The 26,715-nt window shown below is 37.3% G+C and overlaps 2 protein-coding genes across 2 annotated transcripts in view; both read right to left on the reverse strand.

Annotated features, from left to right (window-relative positions):
* Positions 1 to 962, reverse strand: part of SERPINI2 (serpin family I member 2) — a 34,179-nt gene extending 33,217 nt beyond the window's left edge. Inside the window, exon 1 of the mRNA XM_081532758.1 lies at positions 716 to 962. Coding sequence (XP_081388884.1) covers positions 716 to 962 — 247 coding nt within the window. The remainder of the gene's footprint in view (positions 1 to 715) is intronic.
* Positions 963 to 8,607: 7,645 nt separating this feature from the next.
* The window catches only part of WDR49 (WD repeat domain 49), a 152,923-nt gene continuing 134,815 nt past the window's right edge, over positions 8,608 to 26,715 (reverse strand). Inside the window, exon 18 of the mRNA XM_081573649.1 lies at positions 8,608 to 8,738. Within this exon, the coding sequence (XP_081429775.1) occupies positions 8,608 to 8,738 (131 nt within the window). The remainder of the gene's footprint in view (positions 8,739 to 26,715) is intronic.

A 26,715-nucleotide genomic window follows, 5' to 3' on the forward strand; every position in this document is an offset into this window, starting at 1 on the left:
CATGTAAATGATTCTTTTAAAAAATATTTAGAAGCTATTAAATAAGCCTTGAAACTGTATAAGTAAATGCTTTTTCTTGGTCTCATTTAAGTGAAAAAGTTAAATTTCAATTAAAAAGCTATCTTTTAAAAGCCTACAAAATAATGAGAGATACACAAAGATTTCTGGGTGAGGTTGCTCACTGAAGCATTTTTACAAAAGAAGTACTGGAAACTACTTAATGAGGAACAATTAGGTAAATATGCAATGGTGTTTCCATTAGAGACAATAAAATGCAGCAATTAAAAATATACTCTGAAGCAATCGCATGATACGAAAAAAACAATCAGAACACAGTAAGTGCTAGTGGAAGAATATATGTATACATATATATGGGTGTACATCCACTCATACACACACACATGCACACACAACACAGTCTCAATGAAAACTGGCCAAAACAGGCCAGAAGAAAATATACAGACATAGTCACAATTTTTATGTATATAGAATCAATTTTTTATAAATTATTTTGGTAATATTTTCCTTAAGAAACAATAAAATTGCTTACATTGACAATTATTTGCACTTAAAATTCTCCGTATTATTATAATTTTATACCTTTCATAACTTTCAAAATTTACCAAAGTTGTATGACCCTTAGCTTCTCTAATAGTTTAAAAATAAATTTCCCCAGATCTTATCCAGTGTAAATAATCATGTGGAAGAATTTTACCAGTTGAGGTTTCCTGAAATTTTAAAGTTTGTCTTATCTGCTGTTGTGCTTTTCCTTTTGCTCCCAGTTGTACCATTCCAAGGGCCAAAGTTGTTCCAAGAGGTGAAATTATGATGTTGTTCTTATGAGATAAACCAACAGCTTGATAAAGATCCACTACAAATTCGGTATTTCTTTGAGCCAGGGGACTTGAGGCTTGACTTCCAGAAAAAGTCAGTAGGAGACTCCACAGCAGGATCTTATCCATTTTGACCTCTGTGTATTCATAAATTCAAAGTTTATTAGTGTTTAAAAAGAATCAGAGTTTATCATAGTAAGTTCAACAGAAAGATTTCTACCTATTAGAACTTTCCATCTTATTGGAACAAACTACCATGAAATTATTTTAATGCCAATTTTCAGACTAAGCATCATCTATTAGGAGAAATGGGCCATGTGCTATTAGAATTTTTTACATGCATTCAACAAGCAGTATAGAATGTATTGCAGCTTTTTTTTTTTTAATTAAAGGAGAAGTTATAATTCTGGAACATTATTAACAGCAATACTATCTCTGAATAGCTATAGGATACTTTTTTGCATCTTTTCCCATGGTTTTAAATGAGACACTTCTGACTCTGATATCAAGGGAAACCTCTTTCCAGATGATTCTAAAACAGGTAAAAGAACAAAAGGAGAAATGGAATAAAAATTGAATACATTCCAGTGTGGTTTTGAACATATAACATTAGGAAGCTAAAGTATTCTAAATCAGTTGAGTAATATGGCTAACTTCTTACAGTAACAAGTCTCACACATTACAGAATCCTGCTACTGTAGGATGAAAGAACTTCCAAACCCATCTCACACTTTTCCAAGGGAAATACAAAAAAAAAGCTCAGAAAAAAATGATAAAGAAACAAAATTGCAATGAAAGACAAACAGTACAGTAACAACATAAGAAAGCAATTTTAAAAAATCAAAGAATAATTTGACAAATAAATTAACAAATATAAGAAAGTTGCAATTGAAAATTGTAACCAATTCACAACACTAATTATGCCCTATTAAAACGTTCTCCACAAAAATTGCAGGAAATCCAACCATCTCATTACATCTGAAGTAGAATAAGTTTTGCCATGTTGCTTCAGACTCTAGGAGAACACAGATTCTGAAGTACTTGAAATTTTAAGTATTTTAAATGAAATTTTAAATTAATTTTTAAACTATTTTAAATTTTAGTAACACTAATTTTTACCTTACAAATAATACATTTTAGTCGCTTTAAGTAACTCCTAGTTTAACCCTCTCAGGAAGTAACTCTCTACTGGAGGAAAAAAAAGAAAACCTCTGGAATAATGTTTTATTAGTCTTATATTTAAAAAATGAAGAACTATATTTCTAGTGTTCTGCAGATTATTAGGAAGGCTTCCATGACCCCTAAACGGTTGAATCACTAAGAATCACCATTATACATAAAGATGGTGGTGGTGGTTTAGTGACCAAATCATGTCTGACTCTTCTGACCCCATGGACTGTAGCCCTTCAGGCTTCTCTGTCCATGGAATTTTCCAGGCAAGAATACTGGTGTGGGTTACCATGCCCTCCTCCAGAGGATCTTTCCGACCCAGAGATCAAGCCTGGGTCTCCTAAATTGAGCATCAAACCCACGTACGTCTCCTGCATTGCAGGTGGATTTTTTTACCAACTAAGCCACCAGAGAAGCTCCATACATAAAGATACTAATAGTCAATTATTTCCCAAAACTAAGCTATAAAGTCATTATCTAGATATTTCCATTTCTTTTCTGAAATGTGTAGTTAAACTCTATTTGCTTAGATATACAACTTACAAAGGGAAAAAACCCTCAAAATGCAAGCTAAACAGTTTTTAGAAAATAACATGTTAACAAACTGCAAATATAAATATATGCTATCAAGAAAATGCCTTATCGAGAATTAAACTGGTATATCAGCTTATGACTGGTAGTACAACAGTAGTAAAAGCCAGAGTGTAAAAGAAGTTTTACATGCAAAATAAATAATTTCTGTGTATCATTTTCTACTATCTTATAAGATTCACTATCTTATAAGATTTCACTATCTTATAAGATTTCTGACTGAAATATCAGTTTGTAGATATCTGAGTCATCAAAATGTTATTAATACTTTTAAGTCATAAAGTGGCAATTTATTTGGCACATTTTTAAGTACTTGGTTTATATTAGAGTAATAAACAATATTATGAAGGACACAATTTTTCCTTAGTAGTAGAATCTGGGGGTTGTCCTATTAACAATCTTAATAATTAAAGTGTATATCCTCGGAGCATCTGTTTTCCCAGAAAACTTTTAGTCACTTAATAAACTACAAGCTCATACAAAAAAATTGTTTTTAAAATTCACTTACCTCAATGGGTTTCAGATTGTACCTCATCAGAAAACATGAAGGATTGGTGAACTAAGCAACCTGATGAATAGTTCTATAAGAATCTGACCTTCAAACTGATAGTGAAAATTTAAGGAAATTTTAGTCTTTCAAGGAAAATAAAATGATGCGTTAATTTGATACATTTAAATTATACCTGCACCAAAGTGAATTGAAATGCCATTCCTCTACTCTATTAAACACTCATGGTCAATGTTATTGCATACATACTTCATTCAAAAGCTATTTAATTTTAAGATACTTACCCCAAAATTGGCTTCTGATTACTCACTGTAATGTTACAGCTAAAATGTGCCTGCTGGGAAACACTAGTACATAGAACACCTGATCAGACAAGGCCAACTCTATTTATCTTGAACACTGCCCGATTAATTCCTCTAAAACCAAAGCAGGTGTTCACATTTGTATAGAAGGACTAACATGACCAGGTTAATGATCAATTATGAAACATGCAAGCATCGAGGGAGAAAACAATAGAATTTTTTAAAATCATTAAGTTTGAATTATTATTTCATCCATTATTTCACGATTGAACAACAAACACACACACACACACGTAGTAAGTAGAAACAAAATGTGGAAGAATGTGCCAGTGGTTGTAAATTTGCTAGTAATTAGTTCTTTTTGTTTTTTATATGACTCTCACATCAGATTACCAGTGTATTCCATCATAAATATATCAGAATGCCTATAAGGAAAAGAATAAAGCTAAATCAAATTCAAAATGCAGAGACAAATTACTGCTGTGTTTACAGAGAACTCAACAATTCATCAAATTATACAATAGTCAGAGGAGTTTCCTGTGGATACAAGGCCCATTTGAAGCCTTAGGAAAAGGAGTGAATCTTGAAGAAATACAGTCTTTATGTTGAGCAAAAGGCCAGATTAAGATTATTGATTTACCAAATTATCAAGATAATAATATTAAATATAAATAATTTGATAATAAACATTGGTGTTACTTTGAGATGTTTTTAAAATTCTATATGATGTTCTCTACAAACAGGTTATTAATAAAAATGTATACATAATTGAATGGGTTTTGATCTCATTTTTCTAATTCAAATCAATCACATCAATGGAAATCAGATATTAAACACATTGGTTTATTTATCAGAGGCCTCTCAGAAAAGGAAAATTTGGTCTAGTTTCAATTAAACAAATATTTACTATTGATCACTAAATGTAATATTATTTCTGATAACCTTATGAGAAAGAAATACAATGAATGTAAATACCTTTCTAAAATTCTTTAAAAAAAAATACTTCTGCAAGGACCCTGTTAACCTCTTTCAGTGTCCTAACAGGGCAATAGCTCAAGAATAAGAAGCCTGATGACAAAGGACATGATCTCTTAATTTACTAAAATTCTTAATTTTAGCAACATTATCATGCCTCTTGTTCTACTCTGCAATTCAAAAATAAGTCTGGATGCCTAAGACTATCATTCAATCAATGCTCTTCTACCCATACAGTGACAACAGCAAATATCCATCACAAATACCCTTGGCTACCAAATTATTACGTCTGTACATTACTCAGATTACAATGTGCTTTACCCAGGGACAGCTCATTACTTTTCCTTCCAATACAGAGACAGACAGTCTGTCTTAGTAAGATCACTTAATGAAGTTGTTCGGTAAGAACCTTATGATAGAGCAGTTCAAGCAGATTGTATATTTTCCTGTCTCTTGGGGAGTAAAAAACAATGGTCATGAATTTCTCTTCCCTGGTTTACGCTCTTTTAATAGACAACAAAGATACCACAGTTGTCCATAAAATATTGCTGCAAACTTTTAAAATATTTTCACAAATCTGCTTTTTCTATAACTCTATTTGCCCCTAGATTATCAGAGAAAAATTCATTAGTGAAAGCCAGGGCATTTGCTATAAATTTGAGCACTATCACTCTTCCCACTGTAAAAAGTACACTTTAATATGTATAAAAAAGAGTAGCAAAGGGTTGCAGGTTCAATCTCATTATCTTTCTTAGCATTTTATAGTTTTTTTTTAAGTAAAATTATATTTAATTCTGAACTAAAAACTCGCAAGCAAATGCTTTCATCTGTAAAGGACATATAAACTAATTCTTCCATGTGAGCATGAATTAATTTCAGGCATTCTTTTCTTTGTCAGTTTGCTCTGTGTATTGTGAGTGATAAGAGGAAAATGTTCTGTAAAGAGAATAGGTTAAATTATATTTAGTGTAAGTCTATACAGCACAAACAAAGCAGCCCATTGAAAATTATGGCACATCCTATTTTAATGTGACAAGTTCTTTCACTGCAGAAAAATGGATCTTAAATAATTGAACCTAAATGTTAATTTCAGAAACAGCTTATAAAGCCTTCAGTTCTATTAACATTTGATAGGTGAGACCCTGCTACCTGCCTAGCACAATTAGCTTCCATAAGATATAAGACAGTAAGACATAATAACTAAATGTCTTTTTATTTATTCCTTTTGTGTTTTTGTTCTAAATTATTAAAAATAGTAACATTAAAAGAGACTTGCATACTCTCAAAAGCTCTATTCTCATTAAATATACTTGTGAGAAAGCCCTTCTTAATTCCTTTTATAAAAAAGGCCCTGAAATAATTAAGGATGGAATTAGGGTCACACACAGCACAACGCCATGCACATATAGTGGGTTACAGAGAGAAGTTCTGTCTACATGAACCAGGCTATTTCAGAATCATCTCTTCAAACAAGGTCACCTCCAGGGCTAAAAAAGTATAAAATACGTCTTATAAAAGAATTTCCAAATTACAACAGAAAAACTAGAAGGTTCATTCAATTTTCACTTTAGAGTCATTGCATTTTATGTGCCTTCTCTCCAGAAAGTTGATGACAGGAGAACTGTACTCTATCTATATGCATAAAGCTGGTGTGGAAAAAAGTGCCTTGCATATATGCCTTCGATAATCGGTTGGATGGATATATGGATGGATGGATGTGGAAAAGGAACTTCTCAAAGTATTTGGCACCCATATTACATCTCTTTAACATCCTAATATTCCCTTAAATTTCTGGAAATAAGGCTCAAATTTCACTCCACTGTATTGTCACCAATCTATGATTCATAGATCATATGCTCTAAGTTAGAAATGATGGATTATCCAAACAAACCTCCCAACTAGTGCAAGAATTCTCTGCAAACTCCCCGTGAGAGTTATCAGCCTCTGTTTTAACATGTCAAGGAGCCCTTTGTACTAAGGCAAACTCATTTTCTAAAAATAATTTAGTTTGAAATACCTTAAAGTTACAGAAAAGTTGCTGTTATAATACAAAGAACTACCATCTCCCTCTCTCTGTCTCTCCAACTGTTAACATTTCACCACATATATGTGCTCTATCTATATACCTAATGTCTCTTTCTCTCCCTCTCTCTCTTTATCCTTTCATTGTTGTTGCTGTTGTTCAGTTGCTAAATTGTGTCCGACACTTTATGATACCATGGTCTGCTGCATGCCAGGCTCCTGCATCCTCCACTAGTCCCCTTTTATACATATATATATATATATATATATATATATATATATATATGGGTGTATGTGTAGATAAATATATGTGGTGTGTTTTATGTATATAAATACATAAACATTATAATTAGTACTTTCTGAATCATTTGAGAGTAAGCTGCAATCACAATGTTGAAATAGTCCTAAAAATTTCATTCTATTATCTAGCTAGCTAGTTAGCTAAAATCATGAGTTCAAACTGATATCTATAATCCAAAGCCCAAATCTCAAGGTTCTTTCTAGTTTTCTTCCTTTCAAATTTTATAAATACTTTTATTTATTTATTTATTTTTTGGCTGACTTGGTCTTTGTTGTTTTGCATAGGCTTTCTCTAGTTGCGGTGAGCAGAGTGGTGGCTACTCTTCTTTGCAGTGCCTGGGCTTCTCATTGCAGTGGCTTCTCTTGTTGCAGAGCATGTGATCTAAACGTGCGGGGGCTTCAGTAGTTGTGGCACATGAGAGCATTAGTTGCAGCTAACAGGTTCTAGAGTGTGGGCTCAGTAATTGTGGCACAGGGGCTCAGCTGCTCTGCGGCATGTGGAATCGTCCCAGACCAGGGATTGAACCAGTGTCCCCTGCATTGGTAGGCAGATTCTTATCCACTGAGCCACCAGGGAAGTCCTATAAATACCTTCTATAACAGTGAGATCCTTGGCTCTCATTATTCTCATATATTTACTAATTTATTCATTTATTTACTCAATATTTATTTACAATATAACCAATCTCCCAACTATGCTGGTCATCGCTTCTGCTCAACCCTCTTCCTTCCCATCCACTAATACCCTTTCCCACTAAATTCCCCCACCCATACTCTTGGGTCCAGTTTATCTCTGCTGAGTTTTCTCTCAGGTCCTCTTACTTTTTTTCCTAGCCATGGAGCAGGACTGCTGCCAACAATTTTGTATCAAGATGAGAAATGAAGATGGGAAGGAAAGGGGAAATAAGAAACCTTTTCAAGTTTTAACAAGGATTAGGAAGCAATTTCAGAATCTGCCTTCTTACATGTGTGCCCATCAGTTCTACTTCTACTCTCTTTCTTCAAGGCAGCTTTGAAATATTTGAGAATAGTTTGTATCTCCCATGAATTCTCTTTCATAAGCCAAACCAAATAGTCCCTACTTGACCTTCCACATAAAATGAGTCTCTTATACAACCCAGTCCCCTATTTTTTCCCTGAGGCCATTCCTTCTTTGGTTGTGCTATGCCACTCAATTCTAGAGTACAGTATAACAAAGTATAAGGAGGGCATGGCAACCCACTCCAATATTCTTGCCTGGAGCATCCCCATGGACAGAGCAGCCTGGTGGGCTACAGTCCATGGGGTCGCAAACAGTCAGACACAACTGATGGACTAAGTACTGCACAGCACATAACAAAGTATAGAACATATGCAGTGATTTCTCAATAAGTACCTGGAAGGATGGCCATGTCATTAAAAAATTAATAGTAATAGCTGTTACTGACAATGACAAGGTTTAATTGCATTATCAGAATCATTTTTTAAAACCAAAAGAGCATAAATAACCCTGAATGCTTTTCTTAGTCAAGTTTATATTCCCTGTGTCAGTACATATTTAACTTCAACACAAATTGATTTTACAATGAAAACTGAACAAACATATTTGTCTATAGGAGCAACAAGAAGTGTGACTGGTTTGAATACTTTGTTCTGGAATTATTTAGAAAAAAATTTGGAACTTTTATATACCAACATGAGAATAGACACCAGTTGCTATTGTCCCCTCTTTAGTCATATTTTTCTGTTAAAAAGGGAGAGAAATTGAAAGGTGATGGATAAAAGCAGCACTTAAACACTATTTCAAAAGGAAGTTTCCTGGAGTTCAAATATAGAGTAAAAGAAAGGAGCAATATTCTTGATTCCATTTTTTGTGCATTTTATATACATACTTCATGCGATGATGAAATATTTATTTTTCTTTCAATTACAATGGTTTCTTATTTCTTTTTATCTTCACTTCACTACTTGTTTCTTGACATAACTGCTTGGCTCTTCTTTCACGATCCAGAATTTCTTTGGGGAACAGGTTTTTCTCATCAAATATTGCTTTCAATGCTGAAAAATGGTGTAGAAAATGACATAAATTGTACTTGGTAAAAGATCCAATTAAATGAAATAGTGGGGAGAAATTTTCAAATTTAACTGCCTCTTGAAATGTGGATGTTTTTAAAACCAAGAGTCTCCTGGGAAAATTTTCTTTTAAGCTTCTGCTATTCCATTTAATTCAATTTAAATTTAAAAGTTAAATTTTAACAGAGTTCATCTATTAATGTATTTATATCATGATAGAGATCTACCATTTAACAGGAAAAGACTAAAGAAGCTTGCATTTTCCATTTTTGTTTTTTCATCTACTTAACAGCTATCAAGGACTCGTACAAAGCAAAGAACAAATTATTCTGTATTGAAATAAAACAATTAAAATCATCAAAACACAGTGTGACTGCATGAATAAACAAGTACATCTGCCATTATATCCTTATAAGATAGTTTGATCTGCAGGGATCTGTGGCTTCAGAAGACAGCCAAATTAACCCCATGAATGGTTATATGTGTTGGTGAGAAGCAGGAGGAAATAGTGCCTTGCACTCCAAAAAATATCGTTTTGGCCTTTTGCTAAATTTTGTCATTTTAACAAATGCTTATTGAATAAACATTACGTACTATGCTCAGATATAAATGGGGCACAAATATGACTAAGTCACAGGCTTCCTTCCAACTAGTAGAAAGTGGGAGCTGTAGCCAAATAACCAAAATATCATCTATAATAGGATCTATTCTAAGAGAATATGAGCAATGTAAATGGTGGTTAAACACACAACGAGATTGTAACAATACACAGAGATCAGAGAAAAGGTTTTAAGAATTGGATGCTATTTGAGATAGACCCTGAAGCCCAGAGAAAATTATCATTGATAGCGAGGACTATGGAGATGAGGAAACATTTGCAAGGGAGAAAAGGAAAGCCAACTACAGGGAACAAAGTAAATACAAGTATGGAGAAAGAGAGCTACTCTTCTGGCCACTCTGAGTAATTCAGAAAGATCTAACAGAAGTGTAAGATAGATAAAGGAGAGGAAAGTATGAAGGGCCACTTTAAATACTAAGCCAAAAAATACGAAACAAAGAAACTACACAAACATTAAAAAACCTCACAGTATAGAAGCATCTTTATACATTTGGATTTAAAAAATAGAAAACCCAAACTCTCCACTTCCCATACAAACTATAAAAGTTAGTATCTTGCCCTCTTGTTTCTTGGATATTATACAAAAACAACAGGAAAGTAAGAAGAAATAACTGCACAAACAAATTCTATGTTCAGCAAAACCCCAAGGTAGACCTAACCTGCAGCCTACAAACCATGAAGAAGGGCAGCAAACAGCAGAGACTGGACAGAAGTTACAAAGATAAATTGCTAAGTATGGAGAGAGCAGCAGCATTTCAGAAAGTGCTGGCAAAGAGATGCTTACTAAAGATGAGGGGCTCACCCTGCGGTCCAAACATTGTATCTTTCATTTATACCTATGGATGCTACATGGGGTGAACAAGGCTGGAAGCTGGAAGCAAAAGCTCTCCTCCAAGCTCTCATGTGGTTCAGAGAAACATATGAGGCAGGACCATATAAAGAATCTCACCTACAAGCCATTTTCTGCTAAAAGAAGACCATCTCTACAGGTTGTAAAACTTGAAGGCCACACTGATCGTACATCCCAGGGTCTCGGCCAGGGGCCAACTACAAGTTTAAAGTCTATGAAAACCAACCTCATTAAAGATAATTAATTAAAAGGGTAAATTATAAAAAAAACTGGCATAGCATGGACACAAATGTATTATAAGCCAAATTAAAACAAATTTTATAAAGAGCAGCAAAACTCATCAATACGAATATCACCACCAGGAACATGTTGCCAGTAGACAAATATTGTTACTAAGAATTTTGAGACAAATTAAATTTCAAAAATTGAAAAAAATGCTTATCTCTGTATGGAAGATCACAGAGCAAGAGTGAAAGGACTCAGGGAAGAGATGAAGACATAACGGGAAGTGATAAAAAGTCAACTGGCAGAACTTAGGGGGAAAAAATACCACAAGTGAAAATAGACTGCAGTAACACGATGGGAAGCATAGAGGATTCAAGTGAGAAAAGCAAATACGAGAAGATGGAAATCTAAAAGAACAAATTAGAGGGAAATGAGAGATATCGAAAAAAAAGATCCAGCAAGCATAAATGGGGTGAGTCTTTAAGAAAGAAAACGTAAGCAGAAATATTTTAAAGCATTATGTAGTAAAACTACCCTCAAATAAGAGACAACCTGACATACTGAAAAGATATGCTGTTAACCACCTCTTTAATAGCCTTGTCTCCAAATAGAGTCACACTGTGAGATGCTGGGGGCTAGGAATTTGGGGAAACACAATTCAGCCCATAGCATGCATTTTGGAACTTTTAAGTTCCAATGAAGTTTCAATCTTGCCTCTGCATTTTTGGTAACTTAGTTCCAAACACAATCACAGTTTTATTAATATGTCTTCACTTTTCCAAAATCCCGATCCCTTTATTTGCTGGTAAATTTGATATTTCTTGGTATAATTTTATGTTTTGTATAGCTTAGAGACAGGCAATCTTTGTTACTGGCCTGAGAAAATTTTTTTAAATTGTGGAAAAGATGGAGTTTGGTGATATCTCTAGTGGAAAGAAGGAGTTGGGAGCAAAAAAGATATAAGTAGAAAACCTAATGTTTGTTTTTGTCGGGGGGGAAAAAGACATACCTTGTGCCAGAAATAATAGACTCAGAATAGCCAAAAACAATAGCAAAATCACTAGTTTTTAAAGATAAAGACAGAATCACTTGAGAGCCAACCTAAATGATCTAGTCACTGAAGTGAAGAGAAATAAATGTCATACATTAGACATCTTCATAGCGACAATCAATACCAGTAGACAGTAGACAGAGCAACTGCCACAAGATAAGCAAGCAAACAATATGTGAGGTATGAATATCACAAACATCCAAGCTGCCCTTCAAATCTGAATACTACCAATAGTTTCAACATGCGGGGGTTTCAGGGGTTACTGCTCCCAACAGGACTTTTTAGGAAATTACTACAACATAAACTGAGAAATGACTGAGGAAAATTTGGAAATAGATATGGTGGTGAGCATTGAATGTATTTAATATTTAAATGTATAAGTGAGATTAAAACAAGCATAGCCTCGGATGACAAATTAGAAGGCAAATGCCAGATACAATTAACAAAAACTGGGAGAGTAAGAAAGAAGTTTCATTCATGATAATTCAGTAACAGCTGAGAGACAAAGGACTTAAACCAACAAGTCAAGTGATAGAAGCAGAAGCAAATTTAACAAAAGCACAAAGATCATATTATTGAATAAAACTGTGTGGTGGAAGAGGGAGAGGGGAATGAAGAAATATGCTCATTTTATCATCAGTCAACATGAATCTAATTGTTACTGTCCTAGAAAAATAAAGTGCTAGAAGAATTATATAAACCTCTGACTATAAAAGTACTACCAATACAAATGTATAACAATGCCCCGAAATAAAAGTAAAGAAAAAGATGACAGGTCCAGTGAAAACTTCAGCATCATGGGAGAGAGAATTCTCACTGAATAATGTTTTATATGTTCTAATATTTGACCAGTAGGAATATATGCTGTTTTTCATATAAGAATATATGCATATGTTAATCATTTATTTTTGGTTGCACTGGGTATTTCCTGATTCATGCAGGCTTTCTCTTGTTGTGGCAATCGGGGGCCACTCTCTAGTTGTGATGCATGGGCTTCTCCTCGCAGTGGCTTCTCTTGCTGCGAAGCAGTGGCTCTGGATGCGTGGGCTTCAGCAGTTGCAGCACATGGACTCAGTAGCTGGTTGGGCTACAGGCTCAGTAGTTGTGGCACCCAGGCTTAGATGCCCCAAGGCAAGTGGGATCTTCCCTGGCCAGGTATCGAATCCGAGTTCCCCTGCATTGGCAGGTGGACTTTTATCCACTTGGCCACCAGGGAAGCCCTATATTTTGTTAATAAGACAAAATGCAACCTGGACCTACCTCATAAGCAAAGCTAAAAATGAAAACACTTTCCACTGCCCTAATACCAGCAACACAAGATGGTGTGGATTCCTGCCAGTTCGCAGTTGATTCTCTCCTCTGTGCCTGCTCTCTGTGCCTGCAGGTAAGCACTGTAGCATCACAAGGCATTCTGAAGGCCTCAGAATTCTCCTGAGGACCACTGTGAAAGCCAAAATGTTGCTTCTGAAATAAACGCTAGTGTTTTACTGAGATGTGTCTCAACTAGATGGGGAACTTTCATTGTAACTGACTGGTTTGGGGGACCATTCGAAAAATAACGAACCAAAAGCCCTTTGTAAGTTCTTGACAGGGACAGTCTTTCTGGGATTATTTATTTATTTATCTTTGAGTTAAAAACAAATGATAAAAAAATTCATATACAAGGATGGATTCCTATTTCCTGGGCCTGAAGCTTACAATTTGGAGAGTTTTCTTTAAGAAAATGAACAAAATATTACAAATACAAAATTATTCATAAAAGTGGTTAGTATTTAGAATGAGAAAATAAATCTCAACAAATTACTGGAAGTTTTGTAGAGCTGAGTCCTTTTCATCTTCAGATTTCTGTTACAAAAGACACCTGAAATGTTTACCTGGAAATGATCCCTGCTTGCAACCTGACTTCCTCTCTTTACCCAGAACACCCTAAAACTCCTTGTTGTTGCTGTTTTTCAGTTGCTAAGTTGGCTCCGACTCTTTGTTACCCCATGAACTGCAGAATGCCAGGCTTTTCTGTCCATCACTATCTCTCTGAGTTTGCCCAAACTCATGTTTATTGAGTCAGTGATGCCATCCAACCATCTCATCCTACGTGGCCCCCTTCTCCTCTTGACCTCAATTTTCCCCAGCATCAGGGTCTTTTCCAATGAGTCGGCTCTTTGCATCAGGTGGCCAAAGTATTGGAGCTTCAGATTCAGCATCAGTCCTTTCAATGAATATTCAGGACTGATTTCCTTTAGGACTGACTGGTTTGATCTCCTTGCTGTCTAAGGGACTCTCAAAGTCTTCTCCAGCACCACAATTCGAAAGAGTCAATTCTTCGGCGCTCAACCTTCTTTATAGTCCAACTCTCACATCCATACATGACTACTGGAAAAACCATAGCTTTGACTTATGGACCTTTGTCGGCAAAGTGATATCTCTACTTCTTAAAACAGTAAGTTTGACATAGCTATTCTTCCAAAGAGCAAGTGTCTCTTAATTTCGTGGCTGCAGTCACCATCCACATTGATTTTGGAACCCAAGAACATGAAATCTGACACATTTTCACATTTTTCCAATCTTTTTGCCATGAAATGATAAGGTAAGGTAAGGGTTAGTCACTCAATTGTGCCCAACTCTTTGCTCTCCCATGGACTGTAGCCCACCAGGCTCCTCTGTGCATGAGATTTTCTAGGCAAGAATATTGGAATGAGGTGCCATTCCCTTCTCCAGGGGATCTTCCTGACCCATGGCTAGAACCCCAGTCTCTTGCATTGCAGACAGATTCTTTACCATTTGAGCCACCATAGTAATTAGTAACTCCTAATACTCACAAGGGTGTTTGTGCATAAAACTTACATAACTTAACCTACATTAGCTTCACTGACAATCTCCTTTATGTGGCGATAGTCATGTCATGAACCTAACACCTTCTAAATGAATAACGGTCCTCAATTCATCTCGCTTTTCAGAGTAACAACACTTGCTGGATTCGTGGCATAATGTTTTCATTTGAGTGAGTCTGCCATGGATTATGATACATGTAAGAAACCATTATCCATTTATTGAACCTCTTTAAGGTTATAAACGAATGTCTTTAACTTTGCTGTGACAACTCGTTTTCATCACAGACTCTTCTTAAGACTCTTCTCAGTTATTCAAACAAACACTAATCTAGGTGTTGCTCTGAAGAAATTTTGCCAATATAAAGTCCCTAATCAACAGACTCTTAGTAGGGAGATTATCCTGGATAATTGGGGAAATCCAGACTTAGCCAGTTAGGAGACCTCAAAAGCAAGACTGAGGCTTCCTTATGAGAGAAAAGAAGAAATGCCAACATACTGGACAAAGGCTTCTGCTTGTGCCCACAGAGTTCCATGCTCTTCCTGTCTTAACTGCTGTGGATGACCGCTTTAGCCTGTGCTCAATCTCCCCATAATCTTCCTTCCTGACTCAGCCTTACTCTTCTTGGATTTGCTACACCAGACCTCACAATCCCATAAGGTGATTCCTTGTCATAAATTTCAATATATGGTCCTGCTAGTTTGGCTTCCCTGACTGACACACTTGCCATAAAGTGTGTTGTTTAAGACAGAACAGTCGTGAAGGGTGAAGTGTTCTTATGGAGACAAATAGACTGCTTGTCAAGGTTCCTGTGATTTGTGACTGGAATCTGTCAGATACTCCTTGCAAAGAAAAGTTATACTTATTCAAACATACAGCTTATCTTAAAGCACCTTCAAGTTCCCACATAGGTGTCGTGTAGAACCTCAAGCCTCAAACTTCTTGTCCTTTGGGTCCAACAACTTACTTGTCATTTTGGCAAGTGGTTCACTCAGAAGGGTTAGTAACAGCCAATGTATTTGGATTCATTGGGTCACATTCCATCTTTAAGCCTTCTAAGACTTCCTTCACATTTAAAATTAACCCAGGTTTATTGCCCAGGCTACATGGCCCCATGTGACCTGATCCCTAACCCCCTCCACCCTCACCTCATGCCCCCTACAAGCATCTCTCTCACTCTGCTCCAGCAAAACTGATATTTCTGTCCCTAGAATGCACCAACATTGTTCCCACCTCAGTAGCTTTACACTTCTGTTCCCATCCTTGGAATATTCTGCCCCCAATTGTTTTAGGAACTATTTCCTCTTATCTTTCAGGATTCAGCTCAACAATCAGAGAAATTTTCACTGATGCTCCGTTTAGTCACATCCCATCACATTATCTTGCTTTATTTTCTTCATACCATTTGTCAATGTGCGCATGCTAAGTCGCTTTGGTCATGTCTGACTCTTTGCAACCCTATGGACTGTAGCCTGCCAGGCTCCTCTGTCCATGGGATTTTTCAGCCAAGAATACTGGGGTGGATTACCATGCCCTCCTCCAGAGGATCTTCCCAACCCAGGGATTGAACTCGCATCTCTTACATCTCTTGCATTGGCAGGTGGATTTTTTACCACTAGCACCATCTGGGAAGCCACCTTTTATCTATCTATCTATCTATCTATCTATGTTGAATAAATGAACAAATGAACGAAGATCCTCCAGGCTTGTAAAGGGGCAGCCTCACTCCTCACACTTTGAAATTCCTATATTTCACAGACCTGAGGAACTCTGTTATGATCATAGAAAGGTGGATTTCCATGTCACAAATCTGTGTATCCATCCACTAACCATAACACCTGCTCTTAAAAATTAACATCAAGTGTTATCAGTAAACATTTACAGTCTCTACTTCCTACTCAGGAAAAGATGACATTATACACTGATCACTTCATTTTATAGTTGGCTGCCCAACAAGGTTTGTTAATAATGATAACCAAAAGGTGTTTTAAAAATGATGAAAATGAAAAATGTGGTGGTCATGAAGCTATTCAAACATTTTCATGAAAATAAAATGATTCAGTGATTTTAATAAAACAAAGTTAATCTTTTGTCATCTGATCTCCCCTTTGCTCCCTGATTGAAGACTAACTATGTATCAGATGAACAACAGTGGCAAACCTCACAAAGGCACCTGAGCAAGAAGGGACTTAGCAACTATGCTAATAGAGCACTGCAATGACCAGCTGTTGTTAGTTTATGAACATAAAGTATTCTGAAAACTTTCTCTTTAATTCACATTCTCCATCTTATTCTAAGTCCTCTAGATAAGTGCTTCTCAAACATCAAGTTGCATTGGAATCACCTAGAAATCTTGTTAGAATGCAGATTCTGATTCCATAGATCTGAGTTGAGGCTGTGATTTGGAAATTCTAACATCCTCCTCAGTGATGCCTGGGCTACAATCCACTGCCCACGTTTTAACATCAAGATTCTAATTCCTAAATCTAGACTCTAGAGCAGGATGGCCAAGCTGTCATTTAATTTCAGCGATCGCTGAATAACAATCAGGTAACCAAGCAGCAAGTTGTTGGCAGAGTAGTGAGTTTACCAGAATGCTTTAGTGATCTTCATGTGGCTCTTAAATGACCAGTTCAGTACAGTTCAGTCACTCAGTCATGTCCGACTCTTTGTGACCCCATGGACTGCAGCACACCAGTCTTCCCTGTCCATCACCAACTCCCGGAACCTACTCAAACTCATGTCAATCAGGTTGGTGATGCCATCCAACCATCTCATCCTCTGTCGTCCCCTTCTCCTCCCACCTTCAATCTTTCCCAGCATCGGGATCTTTTTCAATGAGTCAGTTCTTCACATCAGGTGGCCCAAGTATTGGAGTTTCAGCTTCAAAATCAGTCCTTCCAATGAATATTCAGGACTGATTTCCTTTAGGATGGACTGGTTGGATCTCCTTGCAGTCCAAGGGATTCTCAAGAGTCTCCTCTAACACCACAGTTCAACAGCATCAGTTCTTCAGTGCTCAGCTTCCTTTATAATCCAACTCTCACATCCATACATGACCACTGGAAAAACATAGCTTTGACTAGATGCACCTTTGTCAGTAAAGTAATGTCTCTGCTTTTTAATATGCTGTTGGTATATTTAATAGGTTGGTCATAGCTTTTCTTCCAAGGAGCAAGTGTCTTTTAAAAATTTCATGGCTGCAATCACCATCTGCAGTGATTTTGGAGCTCAAAAAATTAAAGTCTCTCACTGTTTCCATTGTTTCCCCAACTACTTGTCATGAAGTGATGGGACCAGATGCCATGATCTTAGTTTTCTGAATGTTGAGTTTTAAGCCAACTTTTTCAATCTCCTCTTTCACTTTCATCAAGAGCTCTTTAGATCTTCTCCGCTTTCTGCCATAAGGGTGGTGTCATCTGAGTATTCGAGGTTATTGATATTTCTCCTGGCAATCTTGATTCCAGCTTGTGCTTCATCCAGCCTGGCATTTCACATGATGTACTCTGCATGTAAGTTAAATAAGCAGGGTGAAATGACCTGCTCAGCCTTTTTAAAAAAGATTTTGGTGTTTTTAAGAGCAGTTTTAGGTTTACAACAAAAGTGAAAGGAAGGTACCAAAGATTTTTCTTATATGCCCTCCTCTTACACATGCATAGCCTTCTCCATTATCCACATTATTCACACCAGAGTGGTATATATTTTAGTAAGGGTGAATCTACACTGACACATCATAATCACCCAAATTGCATAGTTACCTAAAGGGTCTACTCTTGGTGTTGCACATTTTATGGCTATTTAAAGGATAATGACAAATATCATTCATTATAATATCATACGGAGATTTTTCATTGCCCTAAAAAATTCTTCTGTGCTCCTCCTGTTCACCTCTTATCCTCCTTCTTTGGCAACCACTGATCTTTTTACTGTTTCCATAGTTTTGCCTTTTCCAGAATCTCACAGAGTAGGAATCATGGGAATTATACAGCGTGTACCTTCACAGATTAGCTTCTTTCCCCATGGTGAGAATGCAAAATTGTACGGCCACTTTGGAAGATAGTTGGTCGGTTGCTCTACAACCTTACCAGCATTTGGTGCTGTCAGTGTTCTAGATTTTGGCCATTCTAATGAGTGCATAGTGATAACTCATTGTTCTTTTTTACTTTGAATTTCCCTGATGACATATGATGTGAACCATCTGTTGAATCTTTTAAAAAACTGTTTTTCACATGTTAATGACTTCTATTTTGTAGGACTCAATTTATGGTGCTATCATGTAAGCAAAGATATAATAGGAAGGATTTTTTGTTTCCTTCTAAGATGTCTCTGAGTTTTGTGCTCAATCTGGACCTACAGTTATCTAAAATTTCCTGGAATGAATAACATGTAGAGATCTCTTATTTCTTACTTAAACTGAATATATCTATAAATACATTCTCCTTGTATTTAATTATTTGTTCAAGTAAGAAGATTTCCATAATATCAGATTCTTTTTCTTTACTGATACTAGATTTAAGATTGTATTATAAAGCAAGGTGGATTTTATACGTATATGTCTTACCTATAGTTTAAGAACTACAGAGAGCAATGAAAACCCAGTATTGACAGTATTGACTCTAGCATATCCTTCTGAGTAGGCAGATTCTAGCTGAGTTCACTATTTTTGAACTATTTCGCCCCTCTTTGTAAATTGTAGGTTGCCACAGATATGCAAACTCTATATTATCTGATAGAGTTTTAACTGACTTGCTCCCGTTCCTTGGAAACACCAGTTTGGGTACCTACCTGCAAACTGGGTCAGAGGCTATTATCTTGTACAAATTATCAACCCCTACCAATGTTTCAGTTCTTCTAGTTTTCTTCAGTATCTGACTACAATCCTCCAAACTCATTCAGTTCTTCTTATATCTGTCTAAAACTGAAAACTAAAACCTGACAGTCCAAATCTCTAGGCTGCCTTGCAGCTCTCCTTTGCTGTCAGGACCTCCAGAGCTTAGAAACAACTGACCTTTGCCACCCCCTCCTAACATCAGGCTCAACTGGTTCTGCAGGAGCAGTGCCAGCAAGAATCCCCAAGAGACACTACTTAGACACTGTTTTGCCCCACCCGGAAAATTCATGATCACCTCTGGGTTGTCCAACAATGAGCGGTATTCATTCATCTTGAATAAAAGTGAGGGGGCTAACAGCATTGAACCTTACCTGAGTCCTGTAAAACCAGAACATGGAGGTAGTTAAGAAATGCCACACTCTCTCATGTTCTGGAAACAGATGACAGCAAAGGACCACTCTTTTCTTTCTCCTTCTGAGATAAGGCCTCTCCACCTTCCTCACAAGTCGGATAAGACTCATGGATTCATTGATCTGTCTCTATAACAGCTCAAGCCCCCTACTTTTTTTGAGATATTCCTCTTTAATGAGTATTCTTCCTCTTGGAATAGCTTGAATACAGTTATCTCTTACATTATCCTGTGCATTTTGTCTTTGACATAACAACAACAACAACAACAAAACAACTCGCCCGAGGTATCACTAATGCAGCATTTCCTCTACCCTGGAAGTTTTAAAGATGCTATAGGTATAATTCGAATGACTTCTGGGGAATTTATTGACAAAATCTGACCCAGAGCCACTTCTAAGTAGCTTCCAGTTTTTTGAATAAAGCATATCAAAAAGGGGTTTCAAGCTGTCTGAGAACCCACGGGGAACAACTTGAAAGCTAAAGAGAGATTGTGAAAGATGTTTCAACTTGAAAGGGAAAGAAAGAAAATACAAAAGAACATTGAAAAACCCAGTAGGTAAGATTAAAAAGTCACCTGGGGGTTATAAAGTGTTTGAAAACTGTCCCAAGTTCCAAAATAATAGTTTAGAGTGTTGAAAGTAAGTCTGGCAAAATGTCTCTCATCATACAATCCCCAAATAACCTTCCAAACACTGTAATTATGGAGATTTCAAGAATGTATGTAAAATGCAGTGCAAAGACTTAAGGTAGGCTCCATAATGATAATGTAGAGGGGGGACTATATTGGTGATTGAGTTTTTTAAAAATTTTTTAAGAGATTTTTTTAAGTGTCATCTATAATAGCAATTTTTAAATTCAGTAGCCTCCTATAAAAAAGGAGATGAACAATTTTAAATGAAAGTGATAAAAACAGGCAATATTAAGTGAAATAGCTGGATTTATAAATCATCATAAGAATAGGTTGCCTAGGAATTGTGATTTCAACACTATTTGAACAAGAGAGGCTGCATCTAGAAATATTAATAACATGGACACCTGTCTGAATAACATGAATTCTTCTCAACTATAATCCACCTTTTACTGGTTATGCAAAACTAGATAAATTATTTAAACTCTTCTTCTATGCCATGGAGCCTATGCCAGAGACCCTTTATATAGTAAACAGGAGCAATAATAATCCCTATGTCATAGAGCTATTTAGTGGAATAATAATATCATCAATAAAGAAAATGTATTAAACTTTGATTAGGTGACAGGCTCTGTGCTAAGGGCTTCACGTGGGTTATTTCACCTAATGTTCACAACAACATTATGGGGAGGGTAACAAGTATGATGCCCATTTTTAGTTGAAGAAACTAAGGCATAGAGAGTTTAATTGACCTGATCAAGGTCATACAGATAGAAAATGGTAGTCTTGATTTGAAGCCATGCTTACGCTAGAAATTTGGCCCTTACTATGTCTTTATTGCTTTGAGTCTTCCAGGTTTTATTCAAAAGACAACCATAACCATTAATACCTTATAACTTAGTAGGAATAATGACTGTGATTTCAAAGGTTACCAAATAATGTGAAGGACAGGAGTGGAATAAAAAGCATGAATAGCCAGGGAACAGGGTACTATGCCAACTACCAATGTTTTGCTCCTCACTTCCCATTCCACTCTTCACTGCTTGCTGTGTGATAATTGGCTGTGCCTGCATGCTAAGTCGCTTCAGCCGTGTCTGACTCTTTGCCACTCTTGAACTGTAGCCCCCCAGGTTCCTCTGTCCATGGGATTCTCCAGGTAAGAATACTGGAATGGGTCGCCATGCCCTCCTTGAGGGGATCTTCCCGACCCAGGGATAGAACCCACATCTCTTAGGTCTCCTGCATTGGCAGGCAGGTTCTTTACCACTAAGCACCATGTGATAATGGGCCAGTGTCCTGTAAATGCTCTCCTTTAACAGCTGGTATGATGCTGAGCTCTGTCACTAGAGGGCACTAGAGGGATACTGGATTTCTCTCTAAGTGGGTGCTTCTCTCACCAGCCTCCTACAGGGCTGCTCCTCCGGCATTAGACACCTACAGCATGGCTTCCCCATGACCCAGCTCCTCTCGTGTTTTCTCCAGCTCCAGACTCTTGTTATGCAAGTATGGCTTCTCCAGAACCAGCAGCTTCCCTTGTCACCCTCTCAAGTAACTGCAGCAGAGTGCCACCTGTGTGCCACCATCCAGTGAATGACTTTCCATAATACCCCAGGAGGCAAGGAGAAGGCCCCCAGGGTGACTCCTCCCTGTGACAGCCTCCCCTGCACCCCCTTGATGGCTCTGCAGTGAGCTCTGCACCCCCTGTGGATGGGAGAGAATCTGAGAACAGATTTCTGCAAATTCCACCTGCAGCAGCTCTGCCACCTTGCCATCCAGTGAGACAGGGATGAACCCACTCCCTCAAGGTCTGGGTCTCAGCCCTAGTGGGCATCTTCCCCCATCTAACTCAGGCCTGGGAGTAGTGGCTGCTCTTTAGACCTCCTACTGCTGTGTTCTTTAGAATTCTCTTTACTTCTTACTAGCCAATGTTTTATAATGTGCATATATCCTATCTAAAATCAGAAGAAAACAATGAAATAAAAAATAAAACTAATTCTAAAACATGGCTTGACTATAGTTCTCTTGACTTATAGTGGGTTTTCAGTTATTGGTCTTTGACTTTCCTCCCTACTATAGTCGGTTTCTTGGAAAAGTGCTAGCTTTCCTTGGTTGATGACCCACAGGTTCCTGTCTCAACATAGTCTGAAACTAACTCTACACCATCTCTTCCTCCTATAAGTCCTCTCTCAATAACTGCCTCTTTTATTGACACAGTTATCTAAGCTAGAAACCTGACAGTCATACATGTCTTAACATCTCACCAGGGCACATAATCCTTTCATTTATCTCTGCAACACTTCTCAAATTAGTTACTTCCTTTCAGGGTCTCCTTATCTTCAAAATAATAATAGTTACCATTTATGCTTATTATGGGCTAGTCACTGCTAAAATTAATCCACACAACTCCAGGCACCATTGGCCCCATTCAACAGATGAGAAAACTGAGAATTTGTAGGTTATGTAATTTATCCAGATATAAACAACTAGTAAAAGGCAAAGTGAACATGGAAAAGCAGGTAGTCGATGTCATACAAGTTCCCACAACTCTACTACATCCACTGCCGTCAGTTTAGCCCCATTATAATGCATCCACCACACAGTTTCCAGAAAGCTTTCTAAAATGCAAATCTGGACATGGCATCTTCCTGTTTAAAGATTTCAAAAGGAATTTTGTTTCCGGGTAGGATATAAGTAGCAGCAGGTCATCCTTCTCATTGGACTAGATAGAAGAAAAAAAGGTAAATTATAGAAATGATATCCTTAAAGCCATAAGAGAGCTGTGGAAACAAAGATTATCAAATTAAAATACATGAGATAGTAGAACCTTCTCAGGTGAGCTGAGATTGCCAAGTCTTTTCTTTCCTCTGGGGATTAATCCTGTACAGGCACTGCTAAGACACAGGTTTGCCACAGACAAAGAGACTTTTCTAAAGGGAAAGGAAAATCAGAAGAGCTTTGGATGACTATGTGGGTTGATGTGATGGACTGAAATCCAGAGGAACTTTGTAACTGTGCCCAGGGTTCCCCACAGGACTTAATCTGAGTGCTGGGATGGTGTAGGAGACAATGAATTGGACCGGGGAGGCAGATTAACATTTCCCGCAGTCTTATAGTACTTAGAAGACAATAACTACACTAAAGTGAGAGGCCTTAAACAAACATTTGAAATTGAAAGTAAACAAAGTCTAGCTGCAGCCATGACCCAACACTGACTGAACTCAGTTCCTAACTGAATTAACATGAATCACACTTCATGCTCTTCGTCCAACTAAGGAAAGAAAATAATATTAATTTCATTATCTATAGATCTTTTACACAATTTCTGTCATACAATTAAAAAACCTGTACCAAAAAAATGTATAAAATTATAGGACTTGCAAGACAGAAATAAAATGTGACCAATAACCAAAAAGGAAAAATAGATATTAGAAGCAGATGCAAGGATCATCCAGGTATTGATGTCAGCAGGCCAGGACTTTAAATTATAAATATGTTAAAGAAAACAGAGAGAATATTTGGACAAAATGGATACCACAAAGCAATTTAAAACATAAGTAATAAGTATTTTCATCTGAGAATTAGAATATATATATAAGATTCAAATGGCATTTTAGAACTGAATATATGTATATATGCACACACATATATATATATAATCTAACATTGGAAACTGATATCATAGGTTTAAAAGACTTGCAAAAGAGACAGGATTAGTGAATGCAAAGATAAATCATTATAACATATCCAAAACGAAGCCCAGAGAGGAAAATAAAATGGAAATATGAAAACACAGGAAACATTTGTGATATAATTAAAGTCCAAAATATGTATAATTGCAATCCCAGCAGGACTGGAAAGTGGTAATTGAAAAGAAATAAAGATAATAGCTGAGAATTACCCAACACTGAAGAAAGATGCATTCAAAAATTCCTATCAACACCAAGCAGTATAGATACAGAGAAAAGTGTATTTATGCCCAGCATGATAAAGCTGCTAAAAACCAAGGATAAAGAGAAAAACCTTTAAAACAGTCAGAAAAAAATATTACATTCAAAGAAGTAACAATAGTATGAAGAGTGGAATTTTAAACAGGAATTATTGGAGCAAGGGAGCAATGGTATAGTATTTTTAAAAAGTTGAAAAATACTGCTATCTAGAGTTTTAAATCCAGTGAAAATATTCTTTCAAAGTCAAAATGAAATAAACATGTCTTTCAGAAACAAAAAGCCAGGAAAATGATTCACTATAAGACCTATCAGACATTATAAGAAATACTGCAGGAAGTTCTTCTGAATGAACGAAAGTAATCTCAGTCAGAAGCCTAGTACCCCAAGAAGAACTAAAGGACACAAGAAAGAGTATTGTAACCTTTATAATAATCATTAAAAGAATAACACAAACAGATATAAAAACTGAAGAATTAATAGAAGAGATAAAATGGGATAATTCAGAACAGTTGACTGAAACATTCCAATGTCTTCTCATTTCTGGTAAAATAAATACCAAAGTCCTTAACATAGCAAGCCAAGTGCTCTATGCTTTGGCTTCCATTTGCCTCTCTAGCCTTAATTCTCATGTTCCTTGTAGAACTCAGCCATCTAAATGGGACTACACATAGTTCCCTAAGCACACACCATCCATCTTGCTCATACCACCTTACCCTTGCATACACTGCTCCTTTGCAAGAAACATATACTCCTTTATTTTTTTTTTTAATCTGAATAATATTGATTTAACTTTTACTATCTAGCTCAGGCATGATCTCGTTTCTCTGGAGAATCATCTATGAATCTCCATAAGGTCCCACAGTGCCCAGGGCTTACCGCTATTATAGCCTCTGCTGTAAAACATAATTGCGAGGGGGAAACACTAACAAGACCCTCCACCCTGGCCAAGCACCATAATAACCATAAGTCCTGGTAAGAAACATGGAACCAACAAGCCACTATCAACAGGGAAGGTTTAAAGGAGACACCAGTCCATATGTTCTTCCACCCTCCCAGAATCCTTCCCACTGGAATCCATCTTGGCTGAGTGATGCACGTGACACCAGAAAGGACCTTGAGTCAGAATGATTGGCCAAGGGCAACCTGGAAATTAATCCCATTACCATAAGACCACTTTGAGCCACAAGGCAAAGCCGTCTTCCTGGGTTCCCTTACCCTCCTGCTCTCCACCTGGGCACACCTTCCCAATAAAGTCTCTTCCTTTGTCAGCACATGTGTCTCCCCAGACAATTCATTTCCAAGTATTAGACAAGGGCCCATTCTCAGGCCCTGGAAGAGGTCCCCCTTCCTGCAACATAATGATTTGTTTCCTTATCTATTTCCCCACCTAATCTTCAAGAACTTTGAAGGCTGTCCCTCTACATGTCAGCTCTGTCCCTTCACCATCCAGCACAAGTGCCAGCAGAGAAGGCATTCAATATTCACCAGGGAGGCTAAATACACACATGAGCAGACATGATTTCTATATCAGACATGATTTCTGTATCAGCTAGTTGAAGACCATTATTATGCAGGGCATTCTCCAGACCTTTATTTCTAACTAGCACACCAGTACCTCAAACTCAACACCTTCCAAACTCAACTCTATTCATCTGTGTCAAACTCAGTCACCATAACACTGTCTGAAGTCACCCACTGCAGCCAGCTTGGAATCATTTGGACTTCTGCCCTACTTTACCCGTGATTTCCTTACATTTTTCCTTATGTTTCTTTGGTCTAGACTTCTTCTTCTCCTTCCTCACCCTTTGAACTCCTACCCATTTTAAGTCCACAGGGTCTTCCCTGTAGCTCAAATGGTAAAGAATCTGCCTGCAATGCAGGAGACCCTGGTTCAATGTCTGGGTCAGGAAGATTCTGTGGAAAAAGGAATGGCAATCCACTCCAGTATTCTTGCCAGGAGCAACCCATGGACAGAGGAGCCTGGCAGGCTATAGTCCATGGAATTGCAAAGAGTTGGACACGACTGAGCGACTAACACTACCACTCAGAAGAAATTTGAACTAATTCCTCCTTATGTCCCATGTGTGCTAAGTCACCTCAGTCGTATCCAACTCTTTGGGATCCCATGGACTGCGGCCTGCCAGGCTCCTCTATCCATGGGATTCTCTAGGCAAGAATACTGGAGTGGATTGGCCGTTTCCTCTTCCAGGGGAATCTTCCTGACCCAGGGATTGAACCTGCTTCTCTTACATCTGTTATATTAGCAGGTGGGTTCTTTACCACCAACGCCACCTGGGAAGCATTATGCCCCAGGCAGGTGGCTCAGACAGTAAAAATCCGCCTGCAATGCAGGAGACCTGGGTTCAATCCCTGGGTTCCATCCCCTGGACAGAAGAGCATGTCAGGCTACAGTCCATGGGATCACAAAGGGTCGGACATGAGTGAGCGAATAAGCACAGCACAGCACAGACTTAATCTGCCTTCTCGCCCGGCACTTCCACAGAACCCATTTGTGGTGTCATGTGTCAAGTGTTCTGTCACTCTCAATAGTTTATATCCGTCTCTCTTTCAAGC

The sequence above is a fragment of the Giraffa tippelskirchi genome, chromosome 2 (genome assembly GCF_054371585.1).
Source record: "Giraffa tippelskirchi isolate mGirTip1 chromosome 2, T2T-mGirTip1v1.2.pri, whole genome shotgun sequence".
Taxonomy (NCBI): domain Eukaryota; kingdom Metazoa; phylum Chordata; class Mammalia; order Artiodactyla; family Giraffidae; genus Giraffa; species Giraffa tippelskirchi.